At 44.2% G+C, this 13,934-nt stretch overlaps 1 protein-coding gene across 4 annotated transcripts in view; it reads left to right on the top strand.

Annotated features, from left to right (window-relative positions):
* RAPGEF1 (Rap guanine nucleotide exchange factor 1) overlaps positions 1–13,934 on the top strand; it is an 84,580-nt gene that overhangs the window by 21,244 nt on the left and 49,402 nt on the right. For all 4 annotated transcript variants that reach the window (XM_053962120.1, XM_053962121.1, XM_053962122.1 and 1 more), the window contains exon 2: positions 10,439–10,578. In XM_053962120.1, coding sequence (XP_053818095.1) covers positions 10,439–10,578 — 140 coding nt within the window. The remainder of the gene's footprint in view (positions 1–10,438; positions 10,579–13,934) is intronic.

A 13,934-nucleotide genomic window follows, 5' to 3' on the forward strand; every position in this document is an offset into this window, starting at 1 on the left:
TTGCACAGACTTAAATGGCTTTGGCAGTTGTGGGTTTGCTGTTTTGTCAAAACCAAATTAAATAGAAATACAAAATTATTTCTTATTTATAGAATCCCAAGGTCTCTCTACCACAGAATCTGGGCACTGGCTTTTAAAACATGTTTTTTTTCTTGGAGTGGGTCATGGTCTTTAGATGCATTCATGTGTCTTCCTGGCTGGCTCGTGGGCAAGATCTCACTTTTGAAACCCGATGCCATGCCTTGAATGGGATGGGATATGATCAGGAAATGGGCTGTTGGTAAAAACATCACTCAAGTAGCTATTAATTCACCAAGATTTATTCTGTGATAAGAGAATAATTTCAGCAAGATTGTAAAGAGATGCTGAGATAACGTTCTGCTTTAGTTTTTGCTGAAATCCAGCCTGGGTTCCCTTTGGCTGTTCCCTTTGGCTGTATATGAGTGTGGAAGGTATTTCTTCTTGAAATTCAGGCCAGCTTCCAGTGTGAGCAAACTGAAAGTTCATAGAAAAATTGAAACTGATTCTTTGAAGGGCCCTCTTTTGGGAATTTCCATTAAAGATGACAGTAACTGTTAAATACAGATAGGGTGATACAAGATATGCCAGCAAAGAATGATGGGCCAAAGAAATCAGGCTCAGGTATCCCCTTGTTAAGTGGGTTTTCAGACTTGTCACTGCATTAGGCTGAGTAATATTCTGGAGCAGCTAGGGAATAGCTGCTTTTTCTTCAAAATTAAATTAACAAGTAAAATTCTAGTGGCTCTTTCCCGCTACTGAAACCTCAAGTCTTCAGTAGGCTGGGATGAGTTAGAGATGGGATGGATTCCTTCAGACTCCCTTCATGTTGTTGTTGATGTTTGTACAAATCTGCTGGGGTTTGCTGCTGCAGAAATTCAGTCTTCTGTATCTTTCAAAGTCAGGATTTGCCAAAAAGACTGGGGAGAACTGCAGGTGTTGGTGTCAGTATGCCTTTACCTTGAACCCTGTTGTCCTTAGACCAGTGTAACCAGGAGATTCTACTTGGGCACGAGGACGTGGGATAAAACAGAAAGCTGCCACAAATAATTGTTTACTGTTAAAGTAACTTTAATGTTTATGTGCAACAGAGCGAAAGACACACATCCCACTTAGACTCCCTAAGGTACTTCATGTTTCCTGCCATGGTGGTGCAGGGATATGCTAATCCTACAGCTAAGGAAGGGAAGAGGGAGCTCCCTCCTGGGCTGCTCAGTTCAATTAACATCTCGGCTTCCCCTTGCTGGAGGCACTGATGTTTCAAATCATGCTTATAGAAGACTAATATTTTCTCCTGCCCGTAGGCAGGCAATAAAGCTGGTGGTTTGGTTGCAGATCCTATCAGGTATAGAACAGAGTATGGAATTGAGGATATGGCCTGCAGCTCCTTAACTCTTTACAGAGCAGCACAACAATAATGTCAAAGCAGCTTCTGACCTGATTATATCAGAAATTTCACACCTGCGGTGCCGCTGTATCGCTTCACACACACACTTGTCTGGGTGTGTGGAGATAGAGAGCTGCTCCTTTGGGGCAACAGGAGAGCAGTACTTCAAAGTTGAGGGATTTGCATAGCCCTCCTGTGATGCCTTGTTTTATTGAGTAAGCAATATTAGGGAAGTTTACACTGGTATTGCACTGCCTCTAGGAGATAGTGCTGGCTTGGTTCCTGAAATTCATTTTTCTCTCTCGTGCAGAGATGTGAGCCCCCAGCATGGTGCACTGGAGTTGTGCAGACATGTTTAATCTTACTGAAGTGAATATCTGCTTTTCAGCATCTGAGCCCCGAGGATACAGTGCTAGTCAGAACAGTGAGAAATGAGGCTCCTGTGTGGAGCAGTTAGCTCATCTTGGGACATGCATGGAAAAGAGCTTACATCACACTCTCACCTGGACTGCTGCCCTTGATCTGTGGCACTTGCTAAAGAAGGAAGTAAAACTGAGCATGTTTAAGCAGATGCTTTCCATGTTTTTGTCTTATTTCTTGTGCTCAGCTCAGATGAATGTGGGCGGTGGCTTTTGGGCAGGGTATAAGGTTCCTCCCAAGCCTAGTAGAAAAGAGGGGTTATCTTTGCCATTCAGACTGAATGTGCAAAGAGTCTGTAATCAGAGGTCAAAAATAAAGATGACTATAATTAGTAATGTCCAAAGCAACTGGAAATTGTGTCAGGCAGATCTGAGCCAGTTTCTCTTTTTTTTTTTTTTTTTTTTTTTTTTTCCATTGCCTGATGAATGAGACAGAGGTTACTCTCCAAGGATGAAAGAGGGCTGAGTTTTTCCCATTCAGAGCCGGTGCTGTGGGGCAGACAAGAAGCCAAGGCTCCATTTACAACCTTGTTTGTCGGCTGTTGAACCTATGGCCAGGTTGTGAGCAATTAGGCTTTTCCCTAAAGCATCTGAAATAATGCCTTTCTGCTTAGTGTCCTGCCGAGTGCCTGTGACGACATCCTGTCACCTTGGAGATGAATAAACAGCTTCAGCAACATTGGGTTATAATCTTTCAGCTCTGAATTTCAAAGCTGACGGCCGCAAGACTGAAACCCAAGCCCAGCAAAGGTTTTTTGGGAAGAACTTAAACGTGCTTGAGAAAATGAGAGGAGGGGAGAAGGAGTTGAAGCGGAGCTCAGTGATGAGGCTTTTTGCTTGGCCATGGCAGTGGTGTCAATGAAACAGATGAGCTTTGGCTCCTCGCAGCCCGGAGTGACTCAGGTGCTGCGCACGCACTTGTGCCTGCAGGGCTTTATTTTTAGATGTCTGAATCACTGTCATGACCATATCCTCCAAAAGCTGCTAGACAAGTGGGGATGCCCATGGACCCCATATTAAGTCATGTTTGGTGAGCAGGGAAATTCAGCAGATTCCCTCTCAACTGTTGCAATTTCTGTGTTAGGAGCCGTTTGCTGAGGTAATGCAGATGCTATGCCTGGTAGCTGGATTATTTTTTTTATTTAAAACAAAATGTTTAGTTAACATCCTTGGTGGCTTTCATGGGTAGAACAGGGTGAGCAAGGAGCACATTGTTCATGTTGGTGTAGGAGGCTACTTGAGTTTCTTGTTTGTTCTAGTGCTGTTGGCACTGGGGGAGTTACGAGTCATGTTACCAATGTTGTAATCCCATCAGTTCTCTGGGGCTTGCAGGGCTGTGCAAAATCAGTTCTTAGATGGGAAATTACCAGAGACTCTCCAGATGCTGCACAAAGGTTTGCTGGTGATTGCTGCTGGTGTTTCTGCTTGGGGGTTGATATGGCACCAGTCTGCTGGAGCAGCTTGCGATAATCCACAGCAGAAGTCCTGTCTGCTGCTTATCAATAAATTACAGTATCTTGTTCAAAAAGAAATCTCAAAGCCAGCTTTGGTGTGCTGCAGGAAACTGAACTTGGGTAGCAGTTTTACTTCCTTAAATCTCTCCTTGTTTGTTTTATTTTAGCTTTTTGCCTTTTTATTTTCTTTTTCCCCCTGTAAATCAGTTGAGTAATACTGCTGCAGTTTTCATCAGGTAAAGGATTCCTGGTTTATCTGCATACAAGGAGATTTCTCTATTCTGAAACACCAGGCAAAAAGAGGAGTAGAGGGGGGTCTGGTCAGCTGCTCTGAACTTCTACTTGCTGGATCATGTGCATCTTCCTTGCAACCTGAAGATTTGCTTCCAGATATGATGCAAAAAAGAGCTGTAGTGCTAATGCACCATAAAATTAATGTTGTTGACTAACCCAGTCCTTTTCAGTGCAGTTGGGAGACGTGGCTGAATTGATAAGTTACCCTCTCTGCCTTCCAATTCCCTTGCAAACACTGCGAGCTCTTTCCATGTGAGGTTGCTGCAGCTGGAGATCCCTCATTCATGGCTGCTTAGAAAGAAAAAAAAAATCAAAATAAAAATGTGCTCTCCGACAAATAAAAATGTTTTGCTTCCTCTGGAGGCCCCAGAGGGCGGCATAAAAATAATGAAGCCTGTGAGTCAGTGAGCATTGCCTGGCCAGCTGAGAGGGAACTGAGCCTCCCTTTTCCAGAGAAGTTTGCGTGCTGTCATTGCACATCATTAATGCTCGCTGGTTTATGCTCATTCACTGTAATGTTGCCAGAAAAGAAAAAGGGCAGTCGGTCTTTCCGCTCCCAAAAGCTGGCTGCTTCCAAGGTGACGTGATGTTGGAGGAAAAGTTTCTTTAGCACTCGAGAACGATTGTTTGATTCTCAGCTGCCCTTCCTCCATCGTTTTCCTCTAAAACCTGGCGGCTCTCCTAGCAATTGGATTCCCGGGAGAAGGACTTGGAGCAGCTTACAAACAACTCCACCTAAGGTACAAAGGTTAGGGTGGGCAAACTTCCTGATTGACACCGGACCCTCCCTTTTTTTTTTTTTTTTCCTTGCCAGGTCCCCTACCAGGTCTTTTTTTTTTGTTTCTGCTTTAATTCTCTTGCTTCAGTCTCTGGGGATAATGGCAAAGTTGAGGAAAGCAAACTCGCAGAGCTGGGAGTAGTAGGTCTGAGGCTTTTGAGCACCCATGATGCAGCAGTGATATGCTGATACATTTAAAAGGGGTATTTTAATTCTGTTCTGTCACATTCTGTCTTTTCTGTACTCAGGGTCCCAGTTCATCCTTTTGGGAACACACAGCATTGCACAAGTGCTGCATATCAGCATTTTTAGGCTTCTAAACATCCTCAGGACTTCTGGAGAAAGAGGGTGTGAAAAGTAGCTGAAGGCTGTTCGCAGTGTAATGGGAGAGCTAGCGGCACACTGCAGGTGTGAAAGGGTGGAAAATTTATCTGGGGTCCTCCTCATCTCTTTCTTCAACCCTCCTTGAAACCTCGTGCTTTCTCTCCACCTTCATAGCTACACTTTGGCAGGCTTAAACATTTTGTCACAAGACAGGATTATTAAAATTTATTTTTACAAGTGCCCCTGCAGTCATTTTCTGTTGCCCACAGCTCACTGGTGAGCATCACACTGTGCCTCCTGTGCCAGTTCTTCTGCAGAGGAGCTCTGCTGTTTCCTGCAAAGCTCAAAGGCTTGAATTTTCTGTCACTGCTTTTAATATTTACATTACAAGAGAGCCCAAAAGCTTTAGCCAGGGCACAGCCCCCCAGATCTGTGAGCTTACAGATATGTAACAGATCCAGTCCTTGCCCTAAGGGTGGAAGTGAATGTTGGGAATTCTAGTAATATCCATATACAATGAATATACAATGTTAGGAAGATGTTTGCTTTGCAGAATGTTTTGTGATTATTGTGGTAAGCTCTCATGTGCCTGTCTGCCCATCCTGAATCACCTGTTCTCCTGTGTTTCTGAGAGCAGAATTGCATCTGGAGCAGCCCCAGAGCCCCTCGCTGGGTGCTGCATCGCAGCACAGACATCCTCAGCAGAAAGGTCGTTTTGAACTCTGGCTCGTTATTTTTGCCTTTTGCTTCCGAACCCTTAAAGTCCCTGTCAGCTAGGGTTTAGCTGAAGCCTTGCAACTTGCCTTTTGTCTTCTCAAATGATGGAGCTGAGCCCAAGGGAACAAATGCCATTTTAATGGGCATCGTTGTGTAACTCATTACATAAGTCACTGCTGCCTTCAAAGGACTCGTGGCAAAAGTGGCAGGAGCAGTTGATTAAAAATGTGCACAATAGCTTCATTATGACATAGGGAGAGTTGTCCCCGGTTATTTTTAATCTGATAGCTTTTAAATATGTGCATCCAGCAGAGACCTAGATGGCCTTTGAAAAAGGAACCATTTGTGGATAAGATTTTTAGAGTCCACTTCTTTCTAGCAAGCTGCAAGAGTCAGGACAAGCTGGAAAATGAACTATAACCCTTTTTTAAGGTTGTGTCGCCTCTAAAGCTGCAGGGTTTTGGTGTCTGAACACACACAGAGTGAGAGAAGATGGAGGGTTTAGTTTTTCAGGTGAAGGAAAGAAAAGGTACTGTAATCTAAAGTCTATTCTCAATTAGTTTTATATGATCCAAGCACTAGACGGGTTGAGCAGCTTGTCCCAGCTGTTGGAGCCTCCCTGCCATGGAATAGTAGTGACAAAAACAGGACCAGGAGATGCAGAAGCAGGCAGGGCATTATTTCCCATTTCTGAAGGTTCCCATGTGCTGGTTACACGAGGCTGGCGAGTGGGACCCAGCAGATGGAAACTCTGCTGCGACTGAGCTCTGTAAAAGGCTGAACTTTCACTTTGACATTAAAGCAAATAATTTGCTACTGGCTTAGCTTGGTGGAATTCACCAGCTTGTGTGTGTTTTGACTTTTTCTGGCCTTTATTTGAACCCAAGTGGAGAGTAACCATTTGACTATGGCAGAGGTGGATGTTGGGCTTTGACTTGCAGGCTTTCTCCTGAGCAGCCTTAGTTTCTTCTCCCACAAGCACATAAGCTGATTTATCTGCCTTCCCTTTTAATCCACTGTTGTTTTAAACCTGCAGTTCTTTCCTCACCAGATTTAGCTTTCTGTTGGCAAACTGGCAGCAGCAGTTGCTGGAGCTCGGGGAGCTGGTGGGGAATCAGGTGGCTCTCAGTTGGCCGTGGTCTCCTTAGCCATGGTGCGCCTGGTCCGAGGGCTGGAGGGATACTGAAATCCCCTCTGGCCACACCTGGCAGCAGGGCTGGCTGGGGCAGGCGTGTCAGGAGAGCTCTCTGGTGTTGTGTGTGTGGTCAGACCCCAGACACGTGCCGGGGGAGACGAGCCTGGGAGCTGAGCAGGGCCGTGACTCAACAGCTGGAGCAGGTTCAAGCACGGCGGAGCGGGAGCCTCTCTGACAGGGGATTTTTTAGCTATGAAACGAGTGACGTAGTGAAGCGTCCAGTCAGAAATCAAGAAACTCAGATCTGTAATAAAGTCATTTTGAAGGGCTTTTTTTTTTCCAGTTGTGTGCAGCAGCAGAGACCATCCAGACAGATGAAATATGAGGGGATGGAAAGTCAGTGGTTCCTTTGAGACAGAAACACTTTGATACAACTTTCTTCTTTCCCCCTTCCAGTTGAAATCACTTCATTGAGTTTATTACCCTGATTTTTCCCATTCATCTCACAAATATTTGGACACTTCATAGAAGTAAGTGTGGGGTACCCTCCTCCTGCACACCAGAGAGGAGAAAGCCACTGCTGAGACTCCAGCTAAACACTGCTGGCTATTCATCAACAAGAGGCGAGGGTAATATGATAGAATAATTTCCAGTGGGCAAGCTCCCAAGCTAAGAACAATCTCAATGCTGCATTAAGGGGTTTGGTTACTGTAGATAGGCAGGGAAGGAGCAGAGGGACAGAAGTGGTTTGAGCATTGCCGTGGCTCTGTTTTCTGCCTCTGTGTATGTTATCAAATGATTTAATCTGAAAAGGCATGCCCTGCTGTTTGAACTTTTTAACTGGACAGACACACAGGACATGTAAGATATTTCAATTAGGATACAGTATTAAAAAAAAGTTACTTTTTCAAAGCAGACCAGTGCTGTGGTAACCAGTCTAGGAAGTCTTGCTCAGCTGTGCTTTTTGGAGGAGAGTTTCAGGCTTCATCTGTAAAAGCTTAGGTCCCTTACACCTGTGAGCTGGAATCCCTTCCTGCTCAAGTGTCACTTCTCTTTTATACCACTTCATCCAGATTCATTACAAAGCAAATTCTGTTTATAATGCTTGAATGACGTATCGGCTTGCAAACTGTAAAGCCCAGTGTGCCGAATAATTCTGTTGGCATTCACTGAGCATAATCACAGGAGCTCCACAGCTTGATCCATGAACTGGGGGAGAGACCGAGGGCCTGCAGAGTGATGGAGATGCTCTACCAGAGTCACTGACTCACCCTCTGCTCTGTTTAGACAAGTTGCTTCACCTCTGTGCCTGCTTCCCATCTGCGGAGTGAGGTTAAGGCCTGACTGTTTAAGGATGAGAACGATGTGTTTGTAATGTGCTTGGAACAAGAAAAGCGCTATTTTAAGTGCTAAGTGTAATTGAGTGTGAGAGAATATTGGTTTGTGACTCATTTGTTTAACTGCAAATGCATCAGAAACTTGTGAGCAGATGAGAGCTGGAAAGTGCTTGGTGTAGACAGAAAGCCATGGCAGTAAAAAGCTGCATTAATTTGTGATCTTCAAAGCAGGACTTAGCAGGGCTGTTCAAACAATAACGTTTATTATTTTTGCAAATGTCAGCTGGTTTACTTCACCAGTACTGTTTTAAGCAGTTCCTATTCTGCTCCAGCCACTTGCTTCTGTCCTTGCTCTGTGTGTCTATCTCCCCTCAGAGTGTGGCACACAAATGATTTGGTGTTTGGTGTGACCAAAGGATAAAAAGAACAAAGGGGTAGTGCTTGGCTGGTGGTGGTGGTGAAGAGGATGTGCTGTCAGCAGAAAAGGAACTTTCTCTGATGGCATCTCCTTTTGGAGGTTCCTGACCATGCAGGTTGGTTCAGCCATTCACGTGCTTGCCCCATGAAGGTGGGTAAGATGTCTGGTGGCAAGGAGAAAAGGAAATATTAATCTTTTGAAATCTTTCTCCCTTCCAAATATCTTGTCCCTACAACGCAAAATTATCACCATAGGTGACCAAGGGTTTTGTAGGCATTGAGTGTTTTCTTACTGAGACCTGCAGCTTGGATCTCACTGCAGCCTGTGGAGGAGCCAGACACAATTTGTTGCTGTCACCATTAGTTCCCTGTAGATTAATTATTGTAATTGTTTGCCAGTTCTCGAAAAATTAATTCAGAGCCATGACTTTTCATGGCAAGCGTGCATATGCGTGCAAATATGGAAATTCTCATATGGTGTATGGAATAAATACAAATTATTTTCTGGGGAGGAGCTCAAGAGTGTTATCACAGCAGCCAGGAACTCTCTTCAGTGGTGACCTTCAGCACCCTGTGGAGACAGAGAGGTTTTAAAGGTTTGGAGATCCTCTTGTGGATGTAAAGCACTGACGTAAATTGTTGCTAAGTTGGGGTGCCAGCTGCTGTAAGTGATTCTTCAGAGGCCAACTGATACGCCTGGATTTATCTGCAGTGGCCAAGGTTTTTAGTGCCTCCCTCCTCAGAGCACTAAACAGGACTTTAGGATACAAAGAAAACCTGGGAAAACATTTACTCCTGTAAGTGGAGAACAGGTCTGCAGCCAGCCTAGATTAGGATCGGTGCTCAGGCAGCTTCCATTTGTAGGACGCCTGCAAAATCTTGGTCTGGAGGACATACCTAACCAGAGTGCTGGTGAGTGTGCTCGCAGAGGGTCAGAACATGCTACCAGGAAACCAGGTTTAAAGGGAGACAGGTTCTTCCCTTGAGCTGTGGTTAGGTGGTTTTGAGTACGAGGAACAGCAATGCTCTGTGGTATTTAGCTGCTGGGTGCTAGATTTGACTCAGCAGCATTTGCTGTTTGCAGTCTGCATGCTAATGAGGTGCTGCAGTGCTGCATGCATGGGGCTGTCCTCTGGACTCACCACAGCCAGTGCAGTTAATGCTCAAATATTTTAAAAGTAAAATGAAACATACAGCAAAACTGTGTACTTTTCTTGATAATGTAGTTAGAGACAAGTTGGGTAACTTCTGCTGATTATCTGGGTCGCTAGAGAGGAACTCAGACCTTCATTTATTAAAGTGCTCTTTGCTCAAAATACTTTCTAAATTGCTCTCTACAAGGCAGCTTAGTTTTATTTAGCTTCATGGTTAAACAGATAAAAATGTATTTCAACGGTATGTCTGCATACAGCATGATTGCAAACCTCTGAGACTTCTTTTAGGTATTCAAAAAACAATGAAAATGCAATTTTTAAAAGGGCTGAGCACTTCTGCAGTTCAGTTCCTTGAAGGATGCCCCGGTATCAAAGGGGTTCCTCTGTTTTTTCTGGTACACTGGAAGTGAAATCCATTGCAGATGACAAAGGCTGGCATTTTTGTTCAGATTATCCGTGGGGCCACATTCAAAATCGGTGCTGCAGAGTGGGTAGAGATCAACATCCTGGGAAGGGCATGACCTGGGACTGTGTTCTCCATCCCTGAAGCAGGGAGCCCTGCCTGCACTGACCCACAGCCAAGGGCTCTGCTCTGCCAGAGGCCTGTGAACGAGTCACTTCATCCCCTTGACTCAGTTGCTCATCTGCCAAAGAGGCACGATGATTGCCTCCTTTGTAAAGTACTTCGGGACCTTCTGCAGATAAGTGCTTTGAAGAGAGGTGGTTTTCCTCTTCCCTCCAAGGCACAGAGCAGTAGCAGTCCCACTGTCCCTGCCTCCAAGGGAAAGCAGGAAATGCTGGTGATATTGTGGTTGAGGAAAGCAGGAAATTATGGTGGTGTTGTGGTTTGAAACATAATATAGAGCAGCAGTTTGTTAGTTTTCTTTATTGTGTTCCACTCAATAAATTTATGTGGTGCAAGTGTCTTCCAGGTAATGCTGTAACACGTCCCTGGTTTCAACATATTTGCCCTAATCCAGTAATGCTTTTCTGTGTCTTTCTAGATTCTGAGCGTTCCCATCTCTCCTCATTCACAATGAAGTTGAAGGGCAAGTTTCATTCACCAAAAATAAAGAGAACACCCTCAAAGAAAGGAAAGCAAGCTGACCTGACAGTGAAAACACCAGAGAAGTCAGTGAACAAAGTAAGCAAAGGCCATGTTCTGTTATCCTGACTGTTTCTTGCTTCCTGGTACTCAGTTTATCATAATCTGGTGTGTGAATTTGTCCTCTGTATAATTCTGCAGCTCAGGGATCCTCAGGGCCACTTTATGGTTGCCTATAAGCAGCACTGTGTAGTATTAATTCAAGATGTGTGCTTGTCTTTGGAGAGCATGATGACACCTCCTTCCACAAGCATTTAAATACCTCATTATGGAGCGTGGTGTATGGCCTGACACATCCACCCCACATGCACACCCTGTGGGTTATGCTTACAGCTCCCAAAGAGCTGCCTGGTTTTGGGGTGTGACCCTTTTTTAAAAAACCCAGACCCAGGCGAGCACATCCTTGAAGCTGGTCCAGAGATGTGCTCAATCTCTGATGACACCAGCAGGGAGAGTCACACAGAAGTGTTGGAGCAGCTGCTGATCCAGCACAATGTTCCTCAGACCAAATGTACTCCAGGTCCTCTAAGAAATGAGGTCACAAACTGATCTGTGTTATCTCCTCTCCCGTGGTGACCTGATTATGTAGCTGGAGACTTTTCTCTGTGACAGCACTGTTGCAGTCAGTTCTCAAGTACAAATGGAAGCCAGAAGTTAAGAACAGTTGAGGTTGTTTTGGATAATTAAACATCATTCTCAGCTGTTCAAAGTCTCATCCAGTGTGCAGTGCCAGACATGCAGAATTTTTCAGATTATCTCTGCTGGGAGTTGTTGTGGAGTTGCTGAGAGCAGCCAGCAAGATGAAGTTTGCTTAGGCTGTGTGACTTGCTTAACACCCAGAGAAATCTCTGCAGCCTTCCTCACCCTATTCTGCTCCATCAGGTGGAAGATGATGAGGGTTTTTTCCCCAGGTTTAGATTTTTTCCCCAGGAGGCTGTGGAAATGCTTTCTAGGGAGCCAAACACCTTTCATTGCTGAGTGCTATTTAAAAATAAAAATTTAAAAAACCCCAAAACAACAGTGAGAGTACTCCTTGAAGGCTTTTAATTCCAGTGATGTTTCCAGGATGGTATCTTGAGATCATTTAGCAGCCTTCTTTTAAATTGATGTGTGACCACATTAAATACATTAGAAAATGAAGAGCCCTTTTCAAAATGTGGTCTATAGCAAATGCATGTTAATAATAGATGAAGTTTTTGCTTTTCTATTTTTCCCCAAAAACAGTGCAAGAGGATTTACTAATAAGCCATGCTGGACATTAAAATCATATTTTATGTACAGATTGGGATTTTTTAAATTGGAAAACAAAACACTTGAAATATTTTTTATTATGTACATGATTATTTAATCTGCATTCATTTTTATACTGCAAAATATTGTTGATTTCTGGCTCATTCCTTACCTATTTTAATAGCTACTGCCCACCTAATCAATTAGTTGGATGTAGCCAGCTCATTAGCTTTAGTGGAGGGAGTGGGGAAGAGGATGTGCCTGGATTGTCGCCAGGTTTTCTCACTGGAACATAGACATCAGTTGACAAACGGGAGATCTGCTGTCAGAAGACTCACTTGTTAAACCAAATATCATCCTTTTCTCCCTCTTAAGTACTTAAGGTGCTATTTTTGTGCTCTTGAAGTAGATAATCACCGTAGAGCAGAAATAGCAATACTAAAAATTAATGTAAAATCACTATGTGTAAGCTGAAGGAAATGCTCAGCTCATGCAAACATCATAATCTCCTGTTCCCCTTTATATCTGGAAGGGGGCAACATTGGGGGTGTTCTTTTCAGAACCTCCTTTTGCCCCCTGAACCCTGTCTGTGATTCTTATCCTATTGTAGGAACAGGAGTGTCCTTCTGTGCTATATACAGACTTATGATAGGTTTTGCACTGCCAAAATGTAAGGAAAAAGAGGATGATTCCAGCTTTTGTAATTGGGTGTATTCTGTACAGCTCACTGTGACCCTTTCTGGGTCAGCTGTGTCTCATACATGATGCATTTGCAATTTGATTATTAAGGGAAAATTTCAGAAATCATCCAAAAATATCTATATGTGTCAGGCAGGGAGTGGAGAGGAGATGCTGTTTTGCCTGAGTTGTAACTTTTTCCCATTTAATGCCCAAAAGAGAAATGGGTGGCTGCCCCATCCCTGGAAGTGTTCCAGGGCAGGTTGGACAGGGCTTGGGGCAGTCTGGTCTGGTGGAAGCTGTGGCAGGTGCAGTGAGATGAGATTTAAGGTCCCTTCCAACCCAAAGCATTCCATGGTTCTGTTCACACCTACATATGATACCTTTGGACCTTGGAAGAGGAATCATTACAAAGTGCCCCTGGGGAATGTCACCCAAAGGGCTAACAGGAAAAAAAAAAAAGAAGAAGAAAAAAGTGTTGTGTCCCACACAGTGTCCAGTGGCTGGGTTCACATCCCTTGGTGTGCTCAGCGGAAGGATTTGTGTTTCCAGTTGTCATTCTCAGCCCTGAACTCTGTCAGGCCCCAGGCCCATCCCTTCTGTGCACCAGGAGAGTGTTTAAGCTATTAAGTCATGAGCCTTTCTACAGGAAACAGTTGTTGAATGAAACCCATAAACAGCCATGGGAGCAGGAACTGCAGTCTGCATTTTTTCACTTCTGTTGGAGAGCTTTGACTGCTGGACCATGGTCGTACTTACCCAGGGAATTTACAGACTCTCTGATCCCTAAAATGTGTGACATTTCATATGAAGTGCAAAACCTTGGAAGAGGCCAAGGCTCTCTGTAGATTAATGGTTGGACTCAATGATCCTGGAGGTCATTTCCAGCCTAAATGTTTTTAAGATTCTGTATCCTGGAATAAACTCTGCAGTGGTGAGGGCACATCCCTGCAAAATGGGAAATGTCATTTTTTATCCCAGTGAGTTGCCAGGATGTTCCTCAGCAAGGGAGTTCAGAGCACTGTGGGCTGTAGATCAGAACTTGAGGTTCCTGGCAAGAAGTGTTGTCCAAAGGGGAAGCAGCAGCAGATTTTGGGCACTGCCCAGACGAGATGGAAAATGACAGGGTGCTTTGCAGTTCTTGGATTGGGACTTAGACTTCAGAAGTTGGAGCTAGATGGAACTTGGGATTCTAACCCTTTTATGCAACTGGCCCCAAATTACTAACCAGTGCTGCCTATAAATTGTTCTTCCTAAAACCTTTTGGGCTGCTGGCCTGATTTTGCAGAAAAGCAGCAGTTTAACAGCTGACAAGAATATGGGGAGCACACAATGCCCATAGGTCATTAATTCCTGAAGCTGAATTTACTGAGGAGATAATGGATGAAATCTGGCTCTGCTAAGCTCTCTGCTCCTTTTCTAGCAGTGTTCAGTAGTTAATTTAAATCTCACTTAGAAACTACTTGTGGCATTAAAAGTCCTCCAGG

This window comes from Vidua chalybeata, chromosome 21 (assembly GCF_026979565.1).
Source record: "Vidua chalybeata isolate OUT-0048 chromosome 21, bVidCha1 merged haplotype, whole genome shotgun sequence".
Lineage (NCBI taxonomy): Eukaryota > Metazoa > Chordata > Aves > Passeriformes > Viduidae > Vidua > Vidua chalybeata.